General features: G+C 32.2%; 2 protein-coding genes and 2 non-coding genes across 5 annotated transcripts; all 4 read right to left on the bottom strand.

Annotated features, from left to right (window-relative positions):
• Positions 1-436: 436 nt before the first annotated feature.
• LOC104000113 (probable serine/threonine-protein kinase PBL21) lies at positions 437-6,135 on the bottom strand. 2 transcript variants are annotated; one of them, XM_065172636.1, is made up of 8 exons: positions 5,104-6,135; positions 3,196-3,413; positions 2,908-3,110; positions 2,609-2,735; positions 2,408-2,479; positions 2,025-2,139; positions 1,793-1,907; positions 437-915 (listed from the first exon to the last, which is right to left on the bottom strand). In XM_065172636.1, the coding sequence occupies exons 2-8, from the start codon at positions 3,344-3,346 to the stop codon at positions 658-660; spliced, it is 1,041 nt and encodes a 346-aa protein (XP_065028708.1). In that variant the 5' UTR covers positions 3,347-3,413; positions 5,104-6,135; the 3' UTR covers positions 437-657. The 2 variants fall into 2 exon arrangements, with proteins under 2 accessions (XP_065028708.1, XP_065028706.1); XM_065172634.1 differs by having other exon boundaries at positions 2,025-2,211; positions 5,104-6,133.
• A 2,837-nt stretch (positions 6,136-8,972) lies between these two features.
• TRNAL-AAG (transfer RNA leucine (anticodon AAG)) lies at positions 8,973-9,053 on the bottom strand. The gene has a single exon. It is a non-coding gene; the product is annotated as a tRNA-Leu (tRNA).
• Positions 9,054-12,935: 3,882 nt separating this feature from the next.
• LOC135651365 (aspartokinase 3, chloroplastic-like) lies at positions 12,936-17,160 on the bottom strand. Its single transcript, XM_065171430.1, has 5 exons — positions 17,153-17,160; positions 14,278-14,371; positions 13,645-13,761; positions 13,451-13,513; positions 12,936-13,342 (listed from the first exon to the last, which is right to left on the bottom strand). Exons 1-5 carry the CDS (start codon positions 17,158-17,160, stop codon positions 13,187-13,189), a joined length of 438 nt encoding a protein of 145 aa, XP_065027502.1. The 3' UTR covers positions 12,936-13,186.
• On the bottom strand, positions 17,088-17,166 carry TRNAQ-CUG (transfer RNA glutamine (anticodon CUG)). Its single transcript has one exon. It is a non-coding gene; the product is annotated as a tRNA-Gln (tRNA).
• Positions 17,167-17,479: the final 313 nt, after the last annotated feature.

Genomic DNA, 17,479 nt, shown 5'->3' with positions numbered 1-17,479 from the left:
GTATTTCAATAATTTCTTAGTGAGACCCCTCTAACTTCCATCAGATTCAAGAGTTGGAATGAGTGAACATCGCAACTACAATGACAATAAGTTATAATGTTTCAAATATTTCACTTCGGTTACATGGATCTTTTGAGATCTGCATAGTTTCTTAAAAATTCTTTTTTAGGTCTTCATTTATTATATCACATCTTCTAAGCATAGCGTGAATACATTTCATTTTCATCGGCAAAAACTAGTACTTATAATGGATGAACAAAAAGCCAAAGTTTCAAGGGATATAATATGTGCAGACAATATGTTAGCTGTATATATGGAGGACAACAAATGCTTTTTTATATTGTGGAAACAAACTATTACAATCCTTCTGTCCAAATAGAGCAGAAGAAGCAATTGCTGCCTTCAAGGGCACAAATTTATATGAATCCATATGTACTGCAGATAAGCCCACACCAAACCCAATCATATAAATGAGATCTAACATAAAAACAAAGAGACATGACTCTACAAACATTTTGGGAAGGAGGAGAAAAAAAATCGAAAGAATGACACAGCTGTTCCATTTATACACTTAACTTGCAGCTGATGGTTTCCCAAAACCAAGGTGAAAGAGTTAATATACAATCATGAAAACAAGGTTGATACATCGACTATTATTCATGCCCTAAATAGCTGACTTCCAAGAGTTACGGTCGTCGTCCCTTCGCCCATGACAGTCGTCAACTGTAACTCCTTTTCGCGTATCCGTTGAAGTTCTATCTCCACATAATCCATGGCAGGTCTCCTCTCGCTTGACGGATTCAGGCACCATGTTGTCAGCCTCAAGAACTCTTTCATGCCTTCTGAGGTGAAACTACTGACCATTCTCGGATCGATGACTGTCGATATATCGATAGAGTCCTCATAGTTCTGTGCCTGCATATGAACAGCCACCAAAGAACATTACTTAGAAGAAAGAAACTTGTGGATTGTTAGCTGGAATGAAGAGCACAAGAACTGAATCGAACAGCACAGCAATTGGCGGTTCACATTCAAGAAGAGGCCTTTTCCATCATTTCATAGTAACCTAAACTCAAATAAAATTCCACAACCAAACAAATTCTATACAGAAAGGCATTAGGACATTATACATGCACTAAAAACCTTCAAGAAGCTGTTATCATAAAACTAAGAATCCAAAAAAGAATGATGAAAAACTTTTTTTGGTTTATGAGATTATCTTAAAAAAATTGCATGTTTCTTTTACCATAGCTCTAAGTGTCAAAAAGTATCCATGGATGATCCCCATCTCACAGATTTCAGCTTTCATCAAACACGAACAACAATACTGGTAAATCAACAGAGATCTCCATCTCCATCTCCATCTCCATCTCACAGAAAATATCGAAGTTGTCAGAAAATATCGAAGTTGTCTTAGTGGGTTATGAATGAAGAAACAGGGATGAAAGGTAGAAGAAACAAGATAAAAGGGCACGATGGATATTGGCAGCCAGCATAATACCGATAGATTAATTTAACACTCATACAGGATGTAATGCAAGTATGTAATCATCGAGAGATTTTATGTCAAGAAAAGCTTTATACTGTAAAAATAAGTTTATTTGGGTGACTGTTAAAGCTTTGCATTGTAAGCAACAACACAAATCATATGAATATTGAAATTATTTGCATTGTAAGCAACAACACAAATCATATGAATATTGAAATTAACAGGGAGAAAAAATATATAATAAGTTGAAACAGGAAGCAATGAATGTCTGCATACAAAGAATTCCGATTAAGTGATAAATACCCATTCGATGAGTCTTTGATCAGATCTGACATCTCTCCCACATAATAACTCCATGAGAAATACCCCAAAACTATATACATCACTCTTCAAAGAGAATCCTCCAGACTCCTTCACTCTACACAAGCAAAAAAGAACATATGCATAAGCAGAACTCAATCTAATACACTGATACACGAGAAGTATTAGCTTCTACTTCGATGTAGTAAGTACTCATGGAGAGGTTTTTTCTTACTCCGGATCATGGAAAGGATCATCGGTGGTCACTCTAGAAGACGGACTAGCACCATTTGTCCGATTCAACAACCTACGTAGCCCAGCATCGGCAACTTTCGGTATGAAGTCCTCATCTACAAGGACATTTGTTGTCTTGAAGTTCATGTGCACCAAAGGAGGATTCAGAGAATGCAGGTGAACCATACCTGATCAACAGATAGAAACAAAATGTTAGAATTCTCGACAACTCTGATTCAGATTTTTGTTGCTCATGTGACATAAAATACCAACCTAAAGACAAATGAGATATGGTTAGTATGAGGCAAGATAATTAGCTAGAAAGTATAGATTTGATCCCAAAATGTTTTCTTTCACTAGGAATAAGGAATACCAGGTTTACACCTTTCGCAGCGCCATGGGCTATGGAAAGTCTGTGTTTGAATTCTAGCTTTCTGCTCGAAACCTGATTACCACCTACATAAGACAACAGAAAAATCATACCATGCATCCAATTCACTCAGGCAATCATGGAGTCATTGGTCAAAAGAAAAGGGTATGATAATTGCAAGGAATTATGAGAAATAGTAGAGAGTAGAAGGCTACCGTATAAGTGAGTGGAAACACTGCCATTCGATACATACTCATAGACAAGCATCTGCAGATCATTTTCCTGGCAGTAACCCAAAAGTCTTACAAGATTCCTATGGCGAATCGAAGATAAGTAGCATACCTACAGAAAGCATTGTCATGTTAAGTTCCAAGTCCTTGTGCAAATATCAACATCACTTGTAGTAAAATTCAACTATATTATGTTTCTTCGACGATAAAGTGATCCAGAAACTTTGTGAATGCAAGCACTGGGACTTCTATCAGGAACAGTTGTAGCTGAGGGCATAAACTACCTCCTCGATAAATTCCTGACTTGGAGCCGAAACCCTTCTTTTGATAGCCACTATTGTTCCATCCTGAAGAAATCCCTTGTTTACTTCCCCAAACATTCCATAACCGATCAGATTGATATTGCTAAAATCTTTTGTAGCCGCATCCAACTCCTTGAGAGTAAAAACTCGTGCTCCTTGAAAAGCCAACTCGATGTTTTGTTCCTCTGAAAGGTTGAAGACAATCTAGTATTAATCAGTCTAAAGCATCAGTGGCTTAAAATTAAATGCCTTTGGAGCACCAAATTTCACCTTGTACTGACAGTTCAGATGAATTGGTGTCTGATGATCTTGCGATGCTCCTATTGCGCAACATAAAGTAGCGAATCAAACCGATTAGTATTCCCAGCAATGCCATGGCTCCTGCAGCACCTCCTAGAACTGCCGCAAGAGCCCCTGACATTTAGTATGGGATGCACTTCAGGGCAGTAAAATGATGGCAGCAGAATCAGCTTCTCTTGGCATTGAACCTAAATTAGATATCGTTAATCCAAGTAAAAGGAAACTGACATCATCAGAAATGAAATATGTGCCCTTCTTAGATAACTAGAAACATGAAGCTCACATGGAACAAGTCAATGTCAGAATCAATCCCGATAAGGATTTATGAAATATAAGAAATTTAGTAGGTATGATCCCAATTTAAATGTTATCATTTCATTTTGGTGATATCAGCAGCAAGGTTGGAAGAATCATAATGATTTCTAGATGATCAGTTTCCTAAACCTTTATTAAGATATGATCCCTGAAGCATGTTAATCATAGGGGAGAGTCAAAGAGCTAACTTTGATTCAATATGTATATCATTTATAGATGATAAGTTTCCTAAGCCTTCAAACATTAAATAGCATAACAATTTATGCATCAAGATATGATCCCCGAAGCATGTTAATCATAGGGGAGAATCAAAAGAACTGACTTTGATGCAATATATACATCATTTCTAGATGAAAAGTTTCCTAGGCCTTCAAACATTAAATAGCATAACAATTTATGCATTATATATGATCCCTGAAGCATGTTAATCATAGGGGAGAGTCAAAGAGCTAACTTTGATTCAATATGTATATCATTTCTAGATGATAAGTTTCCTAAGCCTTCAAACATTAAATAGCATAAAAATTTATGCATCAAGATATGATCCCTGAAGCATGTTAATCATAGGGGAGAATCAAAAGAACTGACTTTGATGCAATATATACATCATTTCTAGATGAAAAGTTTCCTAGGCCTTCAAACATTAAATAGCATAACAATTTATGCATTATATATGATCCCTGAAGCATGTTAATCATAGGGGAGAATCAAAGAACTAACTTTGATGCAATATGTACATCATTTCTAGATGATAAGTTTCTTAAGCCTTCAAACATTAAAATAACATAACAATTTATGCATCAAGATATGATCCCCGAAGCATGTTAATCGGAGGGGAGACTCAAAAGAACTGACTTTGATGCAATATGTACATCATTTCTAGATGATAAGTTTCCTAAGACTTCAAACATTAAAATAACATAATAATTTATGCATCAAGATATGATCCCCGAAGCATGTTAATCGTAGGGGAGACTCAAAAGAACTGACTTTGATGCAATATATGCATCATTTCTAGATGAAAAGTTTCCTAAGACTTCAAACATTGAATAGCATAACAATTTATGCAGTATATATGATCCCTGAAGCATGTTAATCACAGGGGAGACTCAAAAGTACTAACTTGGATGCAATATAAGTTTCCTAAGCCTTGAAACATTAAAAATAACATGACAATCAATGCATTAAGATACGATCCCTGAGGCATGTAAATCATAGGGGAGACTCAAAAGAACAAACTTTGATGCAATTTATACATCATTTCTATATGATAAGCTTCCTAAGCCTTGAAACACCAAAAGAACATAACAATTTGTGCATTAGATATGATCCCTGAATTAATGCTCAAAGAAGTACCTTTGATGCAATGCATACATCCTACAGACACTGCACCTTCCAATTCATTATAGTCACAAAGGTTGTGGATCCATGGGGCAATCATATCGATCAGAGTAGATATGATTTGTATTGATGCATCCTAATTTTCCTTCTCCTACTTCACACAATCTGATAATTCATCCTCTGCATGAGGTGCATAGAATTCACAAGCTATTGATTCCTTACCTATAACGTCATCAAGAACAAAGTTTGCGGCTGACAATCGATCGGTTTCCTTCGCCAGTCGTCGCCGCCGAACGATCTGCTCGTTGTCACCACAGAGAAGAAAGAGCTTCTCGGAATGCATATTAGACCCCAAACTCAATCCGATTCATCGATTGATCGATGTTGGTCGACCCACGAGCCGCCATCGGCGAATCCCCACCCTCCGATGGCTCCCTCAGGTGGGTGGCGCTTGACGAAGTCGCCCGCTTGGTTGCGCTGTAAGCATCCCCCACCGTACCGCTTCTTCTATTCCAATTCCACCTTCCGAATCATCACGCAGATGCCGACAACGGCAACAGACAGCGACGCGGCGCCGACGCAGAATCGCAGTCTTCTTTTCTTCTTCTTCTTCCTCCTCCTCCTCCTCCTCGCTTGCTTCTTCGTTCAAGACTCTTTTTTTCCCTCGCTGGGAAAGCCAAAAGGCGACAGCTTGCAGAAAGGAGAAGCCGGAGGAGCGATCATTAGCCGCGCACAGGGAAAGCGAGGAAGAGAAAAGGGCGTTGGTTTCATGGGTTGTAAAGCGACGGGAAGGGGTTGTCGGGCACTACGGGCTTGGAGTCTTGTGCTCCCATGCACCCAACACTAGCGTCCTCGGCATCCCCAAACAAATGCCTGGCGTGCGGTACAGAAGGAAGAGGCAGGGCCGCTACGCCACCATTAAATCGAATAAAGACCTGCAGCGAGGGGTTACGCAATAAACAACGATCTCAAAGCGAGCGCCGAAGGGGGGACAGATGGCGATGTGGGAGACGGAAGAATGTTTTCTAATGGCAGGCGGCAGGTCGTCGGTTGTCACAGCCGCACACTGACGTCCTTCCTACCAGCAAAAGCCAAAAGGGGGAGGGTGAGGAGGAAGAAGGAAGACGAAGTAACGGCTACATCGGCCACCAAATCTCGCAGCATTTGCTCCACGCAGCATCAACGACAACAACAGCATGGTGTTCGGTAGGGGTCTCGAGACTACGACAGTAGGTGGGCTGGCGATGGCTGGATGGTCTGCTTGTAATCTATCTATCCATCAATCTATCAATCAATTCATCGCTGCTGTGCAGTTGGAATTCTTCGGATGAGCATCCAGACATAGTGCAGTACAGCTGGATCATCAGAATCTAGTGTGCTGGATTGCTGTCCCTCCCTTGGCCCAGGTCATCCCAACATTGACTTGGCCCTTTTTCTCTGTCTTCCTTCTCCCCTTTTTCCTCTATTTTCTTTACTTATGGTAATTGCAACTATATGACTTTTATTTATTAATATCTCTCTATAAATAGTGATTGTAATTACTAATTAAAGGCTTAGTCTTATGCTACAAATTCTTACACATAGTTTAATATATATAATATTAATCAGAGCTTCTGTATGTGAACAAATATGTGAGTGATTAGTGTACTAATGTATACATTAGTATTAACATATGATTTATTGATATCCATCATCTTTCAAGATGAATAAATGGGAAGATGCTTGTGGTTAGAATTATGCTTTTTGGAGCAGAAATCTAAATATGTTTGACTTTCTACTCTATGCAAGTGATTATGCAGCCAAACTTGGTTGTTGATTAAGCACTAATCTCTTACTAATATGGAGAAAATTGTCATCATCAAATTATATCATTTATCATTCATTATATATTTGATCCTTCACCCACCACCAATGCAATCATGATCATGATCCTCTTATTATTATTATTATTATTATTCTTATTATTATTCATTTTCTTTACATTCTGCACTGGACAGATGCTACTGGTCAACCCTACCTATAACCTTTTGGGATGATATCTTGAGAGGAGGACCAAAAGATGAGTGGGAGATGGAAATATTTAGTAGATTTAGGAAGTCATCATTGGGTTTACAACTAATGAGACTCTGTTATCATATCTCTTTAGCATCGACTTAGCACAACTGTTTGAATACTTAATGCAGCCGCTGTAGATACAGACTGGTGATGGTTGGCATTGCATTGACTAATGTGAATGATTCGAATGCTTCCCCATTCCATAGATGAAGCCATTTGTTTGGGTTTGGTCGTCATCAGTTCATCATCTTTTACACAGTTGGCACACTGTCTTTTGATGTCATAATGAGCTCCAAATGACAAATATTGAATTGAGACAATGAATATATATATATATATATTAGATTTCTTTTTGAAAGACACCTCTCATTTTCAGAATTCTCAACCCCTTTTTCCATATTTGTTTTCTTCATTTTCCTATGGACTGCTTCATATGATCAGTCTATCAAGTTATAGTATTTCTTCACTATGGTATTATAGTATTCTCAGTAATACCAAAAAAAATAATATTATTTAAAATAAAAAAAATACTATGTTAAAGTATTTTTATATTATTTTGAGATATTAGGCAAGAAAATAGACATTGTTTGAATTGATTTATAATCTCAGATCCAATAAACAGAATTTGAATTGACTGAGAATATGTGTTTTATATTTATAAGATTATAACACAAGAAAAATAATATTGGAATCGATCGAAAATAAGTAGTGACTCATGAATTTATAATATTTTAACACAAAAAATATTTAAATTTTCAAAAACAAATGAAGGTCGAGAGGGAAATAATTGAATATTTTCTTTAGATTTTAAAAACAAGTAATTTATTTAAATTTATAAAACAAATGAATGTTGAGAAAGAAATATAGTTAGAGATCCAAAGATGGTCTTTGAGATACATAAACAAAATTTAGCACGATAAATCCCAAAGAAAAATTAGTTAAATATTTATGTTTGCGAGGAAAAAATAGTTCAAATATGTTAAAGCTAAAAACAGATGATTTGTGCTCAAAAAATAAATTGTGAAAAACAAACAAGTATCGAAAGAAAAAAAGAGTTGAAGAATTTTAAAAATTGAAAAAAAATTACGCTATTAAGAGAAATAAATTGTTTGCAAAATAGTTAAATACCTTTAAATATTTAAGAATTTTAAAAGAAGAAATAGTCAAGAAAATACAAAAACATTGCTTACTAGTAGTGTTGGGAGGGGGATTTGAAACCAATATGCCTTCTTGGAGCGAAAAATAGTTAAGATATTTAGAGTCAAACAAATTAAATCGTGAAATACAAATAAATGTTGAAAGAAAAAAGAGATTGTTAAAAGTTTAAAAACATAAATTGTTTTCTCAAAAAAAAAAAATAAATCATGAAATAAAAATCAATGTTGAAAGAAAAAATAGTATAAGATTTTCAAAAGTTTTAAAAGTTACATTATTAATATTTTACACCAAGAAAAATAACAAATTGTTTATAAAATAGTTCAATATCTTTTTTTTATTTTTGAAAAGAAGAAATAATCGATAAAATACAAAAAATATATAAAAAAAATAAATCGTGAAATACAAATAAATGTTGAAAAAAAAATAGTTTAAGATTTTCAAAAGTTTTAAAAGATGCACTACTAAGATTTTATGCCAAGAAAAATAATAAATTATTTATAAAATAGTTCAATATCTTTTTTAACTTAAAAATAAGAAATAATATAAAAAAAATTAAACAATGATGTTTTAATATTTAGAGTCAAAAAATAAATCATGAAATACAAATGAATGTAGAAAGAAAAAAGAGATTATTAAAAGTTTAAAAAACGTAAATTGTTTTTAAACCTCGGTTGTTTATAGTAAAAAATAAATAAATCATAAAATACAAATAAATGTTGAAAGAAAAAAATAGTTTAATATTTTTCAAAAGTTTTAAAAGATACACTATTCTGATTTTACGCCAAGAAAAAGAATAAATTGTTTATAAAATAGTTCAATTTCTTTTTTAAATTATTTTTAAGAAGTAATCGATAAAATATCAAAATGTTTACTAACTATGTTGAGAGTGGGATTTGAACCCACGCCCTTTCGGACCAGAACCTTAATCTGACGCCTTAGACCAACTCGGCCATCTCAACATTATAACAAATTGCGAATATTTCGCTATAAATAAAATGTACCTTTTACTTTAGATAACACATAAGTGTAATAAAAGTCATTAGAATTTAAAATATAAAATAAAAATTATTTAAAATGACGTGGATATGTGCTTAAAAGACTAAAAAAATAAATTAATTAATATTAATGATAAAAAAATTACATAAAATAAGAGATAAAATCTTAATAAAATGTTAAATATTTTGAACTTAATTAAAGATAATAAATTTTTATAAATCTCAATGATGATAAAAAAAATCTATACGATAGACTTAAAAGAGTTATAACTTATGATTTTATTGTAACATTAATTTCCTTTGGGGCTTCTTCTCCTAAAATGATCATCTTTATCTATACTTTATCTTCCTAAACATTAGAATGATTGATAAAAATCTTAGGGGCGGTGGAAATACCATCTAAAATTTTAATGAAGGCACACATGTAGTAAATAAATCTCGAAAAGCATATCATCTATTTTATAAATTATTTTATAAAATATATTAATATCTTTTTTAAAAATTTTAAAAGAAGAAATAATATTAAATAATGATATTTTTATCGAATCTCATATTTTGATGATGAAACCATGTTATGATTTAATCTGCATTTTGAGTGACATAGGACTAGATTCGATCAGGAAGGACAATTAAAGCAATAAGAATCAATGTTGGGCCATAGTGGAATATGTTAGAAGATTGGACATTGAGCCAAAAGATCGGTGGACAAGTCGGTAGAAGGCTTCGTGCCATGAGTTCAGGCATTGGGCCTAGAAGAACGGCCATTACACCAAGGAGATCGGAGTTGCGAAAGTCAATATGCCGATTGGGCAAAATGCTGCAAAAGAGGACGAAGCACCGAAGGATTGGACGAAGCACCGATAAACCAATGATATGTTTGACAACATGTGATTAATGCTTTGTAATAATTGTCTAGATCAAAGTAGATTTAGTTGTAATTGAGTTAGTTTAGAATATAATTAGGTCAATTGGGCTTAAAGTATTGTTGTTTTGTGTCAAAAGAAAGACTCATTCACTAACCCAAAAGTTGGGTCAAGTGGTGGCATCGTCGGTCCAAGCGGTGGCACCACTAGTGGCTCAATCTCCAAGACACAGTCTCTAAGACTATATTAGGTGGTAGTACCGCCAATCTGGGTGGTGGTACTGCTCAATGTTAGTATTGCAGGACACGAAAAACCTGAGATATGACTTTTTTTGCTTCAATTTTGAAACAATTTAGGGCCTATAAATACCTCTCTCAAGTATTAGGTGAAGTTTAAGAGAGGGGTGAGTGGTTGTAAAGGTTATCTCTTAAACCTATGAAAAGGAGAAAATGAGTGTAAAAGGGTAGTTGATCTTCACTCGTTGAAAGAAGATCGATAGTGGAAGTTAGTGGCCTCGAGTGAAAAGGAATTGAGAATTGATATAAGTCACGACGACCGAACTACTATAAATCTAGTATGTTCTTTCCTTCATTACTTAGCTGCACTCTACACTTTACATTTACTCTAAGTTATTACTTGCATTACTTTCTGATACGAGCTTTATCGAAACAATTTTATTGAACAAAAATTTTCAAATCAATGACGTTTTTATCGTTGCACTAATCCATCCCCTCTTACTATTGTATTGATCATAACAGTTAGTATTAAAGTCACATTTTTCTCATTTGGTTTGACACTCAAGAGAAATAATTTTTTTTTTATTTTCAAGAGGGTTACTCTATCATTCGTGCTCCTATGTTCAATGAGACGAACTATACTTATTGGAAAACTCGGATGAGAATTTTTTTGCTTTCGTTGAATCTCGATTTATGGAATATTGTAGAAAATAGATTTCAAAAGGAAGTGAACGAGTGAAATGATTTAGAGAAGAAGACTTTGGCCTTGAATGTCAAAGCTATTAATACTTTATTTTATGCTTTGGTTTTTCAAAACATAAAATAAATTGTTTAAAATTTTCAAAATTTTTAAAGGATACACTACTAAGATTTTATGCCAAGAAAAAGAATAAATTATTTATAAAATAGTTTAATATATTTTTTAAATTTTAAAAGAAGATATAATGCAAAAATATTAAATAATGATTTTTTAATATTTAGAGTCAAAAAAATAAATCATGAAATACAAACAAATGTTGAAAGAAAAAAGAGATTGTTATAAGTTTAAAAACATAAATTATTTTTAAACCACGATTGTTTATAGTAAAAATAAATAAATCGTGAAATACAAATAAATGTTGAAAAAATAGTTTAAGATTTTCAAAAGTTTTATAGGATACACTACTAAGATTTTACACTAAGAAAAAAATAAATTGTTTATAAAATAGTTCAATATCTTATTTTTTAATTTTTTAAAAAAGAAAATAATACAAAAATATTAAATAATGATGTTTTAATATTTAGAGTCAAAAAAATAAATCGTGAAATACAAATAAATGTTAAAAGGAAAAAAGAGATTATTAAAAGTTTAAAAACATAAATTGTTTTTAAACCACAGTTGTTTATAGTAAAAAAAATCGTGAAGTATAAATAAATGTTGAAAGAAAAAATAGTTTAAGATTTTCAAAAGTTTTAAAAGATAAACTACTAAGATTTTACGTCAAGAAAAAGAATAAATTGTTTAAAAAATAGTTCAATATCTTTTTAAAAAAAATTAAAATAATAAATAATCGATAAAACACAAAAAAATAATAAATATGTTAAAGTAGGATTTGAACCCACGCCCTTTCGGACCAGAACCTTAATCTGACGTCTTAAACCACCTCGGCCATCTCAAAGATGTTGTTATGTCCTTAAATATGAATACATATTTGACTATTTCAACGGTTAGAGTACATTAAAACTTAGATTAGTATAATAAAAGTATTTAAAATTTAAAAAATAAAATAAAAAATTTATTTAAAATGATTCGTGCTTAAAAGACCAAAAAATAAATAAATAAATAAATATTAATGATACAAAAATAGATAAAACAAGACTAAAAAAACTTAATGACAATTTAAATATTCAAAACTTAATTCAAGATATTAAGTTTTTATAAATCTCAATTATGATAAAAAAATATATATAATAGACTTAAAATAGTTATAACTTATGATTTTATTGTTGCTGAAGCATTAGTTTCCTTTGGGGTTTCTTCTCCTAAAATGATCTGTCTTTATCTATAATTCATCTTCCTAAACATTAGAATGATTGAGAAAACAGTGTGCAACTTTCACAACTAGAAATCCTCTCGATCTTGTCTTGATTCCTTCCTCCTCCAGCGAATGTGTAGTCTCTTGAAATAAAATGATTAAATCAATTAAGTTACCATTCAATAATTAATGGGCAATTTCACAATTTAAAGAAAAGAGCTCTTTTTTATTGAAGTCACTTAATGAAATCAATAATAAGTTTAATTTCCATACCGTTCATTTCCCCCGTCGTTACAAAGCAGAAAAGCCTTTGTATCGGACTGCTCCCTAACTTGCGGGTACAGCGTATCAAAAAGGAGGGAAACCCCGGACTTTTACATTTCTGCTGTGTTACCAACTGATTTGAAGATATCCACAAGCATAGCAATTTCCAAAAATATACCAAAATTCAAAAATAAATTAAGAAATAATTCTCGTAGTAGAAAATAATCATCATTATATTATTTAACTTCTAGATGGAGAAAGATTGCTGACACTAAACTGATGTAGAACCAATTTGATGACAGTCACTATCATATCAATTCACTACATTGGTATAGAAAACCGCATTGTTTACGAAATTAATAGCCAAATGAGTTCTGGCATGCAAGCAAATCATAAAAAATATTGCTGACAAAAATCTTAGGCCTGGTGGAAATACCATCTAAAATTTTAATGAATGCACACAGGTAGTAAATAAATCTCGAAAAGCATATAATCAGAATCGGGTTTGATTCCAATGAACAAAATTGCAATTTGGCGTACCTAAAGCTGCATCTTGTGGCATGGCTTACAACCAAGAAAAAAGGTCTATTCAACAAAGGCGTGGCGTGCAACCCACATCTTGTGGGAAAGAATCAAATAGATTAACCTAAGCAAATCAACCAACCCTTTGAAGGGAGATAAGGCATTGGTTGTTGTCACCTGTTGCGAATTGATTGTGATTACATCACAGAGACGTTGGAGGGAATTGTGGTACCGTTACCCGAAAATTCTGCTTCTCCAACTTCTGAAAGGAAACCATTCTCAAAGAACGCTGAATGCAGAGCCTTGACACACTGCTTTGCCTCATCATCATTGACTATCAAGGAAATGTTTACCTGCGGTGGAGGGATGAGCAAACTAGCATCAAATTAAGATGCATAATTGAACCAGACTCGATTACCAACAGCTTCAAAGGAAGCAGGACATAGAGCCACTAGATGTACCTTAGATGCTCCCTGAGATATCATCTGGACATTCACTCCGTTCTTCCGAAGAACATTGAATGCCTGACATCATGCACACATTTGCATAGTACATAATCAAACATTGACCGCAAGAAATACTGTTGTAAAGAAAACTGGGTGATAGGAGATTAAGGGAGACGATCATCAATTATGATATGGAAACAGAGTCAAACCTTTTCTAGTATCAAGGAAGACCGCTGTACATTCCCAACGAGAGAGATTATTGATCTATGCTGAAGGAGATGAACGACTGCAATTTTCTCAAGCTCTTCGACCACATGATCAAGCTCCTGCATTGATTTGTTCAAGGTGGACAGAGCAATCAGGGTAGTATGTGAGATGAAAAGAAAGGTCCTAGCTGGACGACCATATTGTACATATGTGTGTATCATGATGAAGACAAATTTTCAGCTAGAAAGACAAGAAACAGATAAAAAATGTGGACAGGGATGACTGGATGAAATCAGTAAAATCCCAGTTAGACATAACATTACGTTTGTAAGGAGAAAAATTCAATGCTTCAAATCAGGATAGGAAGTCCTAATCTCACAAAGTATTTATTACGTCAAGGTGCTCACGCATTCTTAGTCTAGCATTATCCATATTTGAGAAAGAAATGGGCACCCATTGAGCACTAAACTAGATATTAGATTGTGAATTATCTCATAGCTCTATTACAAATGATAACTATCTAAAGCAAACAAGGATAATACAAAATCGGTTAGTTTTATAATTCCGCTAATCATTGACAAGTGAATTTTTCTATTTCTTGTGCATCTAGTATCAACTTCGGCTCATGTACTTGCCTGCTGAATTAATTCTCGACTCCAAAGTTTTGATGGATCCAATGTCAAAGGGATACTGACTTCACTTGTCGCAACACAGTCAACGAATATTTTGCTATAAATACAATGTACCTTTTACTTTAGATAAAACATTAGTGTAATAAAAGTCAATAGAATTTAAAATATAAAATAAAAATTATTTAAAATGACGTGGATATGTGCTTAAAAGACTAAAAAAATAAATTAATTAATATTAATGATAAAAAAAAAATTACATAAAATAAGAGATAAAATCTTAATAAAATGTTAAATATTTTGAACTTAATTAAAGATAATAAATTTTTATAAATCTCAATGATGATAAAAAAAATCTATACGATAGACTTAAAAGAGTTATAACTTATGATTTTATTGTAACATTAGTTTCCTTTGGAGCTTCTTCTCCTAAAATGATCATCTTTATCTATACTTTATCTTCCTAAAAATTAGAATGATTGATAAAAATCTTAGGGGCGGTGGAAATACCATCTAAAATTTTAATGAAGGCACACATGTGGTAAATAAATCTCGAAAAGCATTTCATCTATTTTATAAATTATTTATAAAATATATTAATATCTTTTTTAAAAAAATTTAAAAGAAGAAATAATATTAAATAATGATGTTTTTGTTGAATCTCATATTTTTGATGATGAAACCATGTTATGATCTAATCAGCATTTTGAGTGACACAGGACTAGATTCGATCAGGAAAGACAATTAAAGCAATAAGAATCAATGTTGGGCCATAGTGGAATATGTTAGAAGATTAGACATTGAGCCGAAAGATCGATGGACAAGTCGGTAGAAGGCTTCGTGCCATGAGTTCGGGCATTGGGCCTAGAAGAGCGGCCATTGCACTAAGGAGATCGTAGTTGCGACGGTGAATACGTCGATTGGGCAAAATACTGCAAAATAGGACGATGCACCGAAGGATTGGACGAAGCACAGATGAACCAATGATATATCTGACAACATGTGATTAATGCTTTGTAATAATTGTCTAGATCGAAGTAGATTTAGTTGTAATTGAGTTAGTTTAAAATATAATTAGGTCAACTCAATTAGGGGTTAATTGGGCCTAAAGTATTGTTGTTTTGTGCCAAAAGAAAGACTCATTCACTAACCCAAAAGTTGGGTCAAGTGGTGGCACCGTCGGTCCAAGCGGTGGCACCACTAGTGGCTCAATCTCCAAGACATAGTCTCCAAGACTATGTTAGGCGATAGTACCGCCGGGTGGTGGTACTGCTCAATATTAGTATTGCAGGTAGTGATACTATCAGGACCCGAAAAACCTGAGATGTAACCTTTTTTTGCTTCAATTTTGAAACAATTTAGGGCCTATAAATACCCCTCTCAAGTGTTATGTGAAGTTTAAGAGAGGGGGTGAGTGATTGTAAAGGTTATCTCCTAAACCTATGAAAATAAGAAAATGAGTGTAAAAGGATAGTTAATCTTCACTCGTTGAAAGAAGATCGGTAGTGGAAGTCGGTGCCTCGAGTAAAAAGGAATTGAGAGTGGATATAAGTCACGACGACCGAACCACTATAAATCTAGTATGTTCTTTCCTTCATCACTTAGCTACATTCTACACTTTACATTTACTCTAAGTTATTATTTGCATTACTTTCTGATACGGGCTTTGTCAAAACGATTTTATCGAACAAAAATTTTTAAATCAACGACGTTTCTATTGTTGCATTAATTCATCCACTCTTAGTGTTGTATTGATCATAACAGTTGGTATTAGAGCCACGTTTTTCTCATTTGGTTTGACACCCAAGAGAAATTATTTTTTTTTTACTTTCAAGAGGGTCACCTTATCATTCGTCCTCCTATGTTCAATAGGACGAACTATACTTATTGAAAAACTCAGATGAGAGTTTTTTTACTTTCGTTGAATCTCGATTTATGAAATATTATTGAAAATAAATTTTAAAAGAAAGTGAACGATTAAAATAATTTGGAGAAGAAGACTTTCTCCTTTAATGCAAAAGCTATAAATGCTTTACTTTATGCTTTGAATTTTCAAAACATAAAATAAATTGTTTAAGATTTTCAAAAGTTTTAAAGGATACACTACTAAGATTTTATGCCAAGAAAAAGAATAAATTATTTATAAAATAGTTCAATATATTTTTAAATTTTAAAAGAAGAAATAATGCAAAAATATTAAATAATAATATTTTAATATTTAGAGTCAAAAAAATAAATCATGAAATACAAATAAATGTTGAAAAAAAAATAGATTGTTATAAGTTTAAAAACATAAATTATTTTTAAACCACGATTGTTTATAGTAAAAAAAAAATAAATCATGAAATACAAATAAATATTGAAAAAAATAGTTTAAGATTTCAAAAGTTTTATAGGATACACTACTAAGATTTTACACTAAGAAAAAGAATAAATTGTTTATAAAATAGTTCAATATCTTTTTTAAATTTTAAAAAAGAAAATAATACAAAAATATTAAATAATGATTTTTTAATATTTAGAGCCAAAAAAATAAATTGTGAAATACAAATAAATGTTGAAAGGAAAAAAGAGATTATTAAAAGTTTAAAAACATAAATTTTTTTTAAACCACGGTTGTTTATAGTAAAAAAATAGTGAAATACAAATAAATGTTGAAAGAAAAAATAGTTTAAGATTTTCAAAAGTTTTAAAAGATACACTACTAAGATTTTACGCTAAGAAAAAGAATAAATTGTTTAAAAAATAGTTCAATATCTTTAAAAAAAAAAATTAAATAATAAATAATCGATAAAACACAAAAAAAATAATAAATATGTTGAGAGTGGGATTTGAACCCACGCCCTTTCGGACCAGAACCTTAATGGCGCCTTAGACCAACTCGGCCATCTCAACATTGTTACAACTTACGAATTTTTAATTATAAATACAATATAACCTTTACTCTTTTATTGATTAAAGTGCATTAGATTAAAAATTAGTGCAATAAAAGTCATTAGAATTTAAAATATAAAATAAAAATTATTTAAATGACGTAGATATGTGCTTAAAAGACCAAAAAATAAATTAATATTAAGGATAAAAAAAACATAAAATAAGAGATAAAAATCTTAATAAAAAGTTAAATATTCTGAACTTAATTAAAGATAATAAATTTTTATAAATCTCAATGATGATAAAAAAAAATCTATACAATAGACTTAAAATA

This window comes from Musa acuminata, chromosome BXJ3-10 (assembly GCF_036884655.1).
Source record: "Musa acuminata AAA Group cultivar baxijiao chromosome BXJ3-10, Cavendish_Baxijiao_AAA, whole genome shotgun sequence".
NCBI classification, from domain to species: domain Eukaryota; kingdom Viridiplantae; phylum Streptophyta; class Magnoliopsida; order Zingiberales; family Musaceae; genus Musa; species Musa acuminata.
Note: the sequence above shows the minus strand (reverse complement) of the source record. Positions and strands in the feature narration are given on the sequence as shown.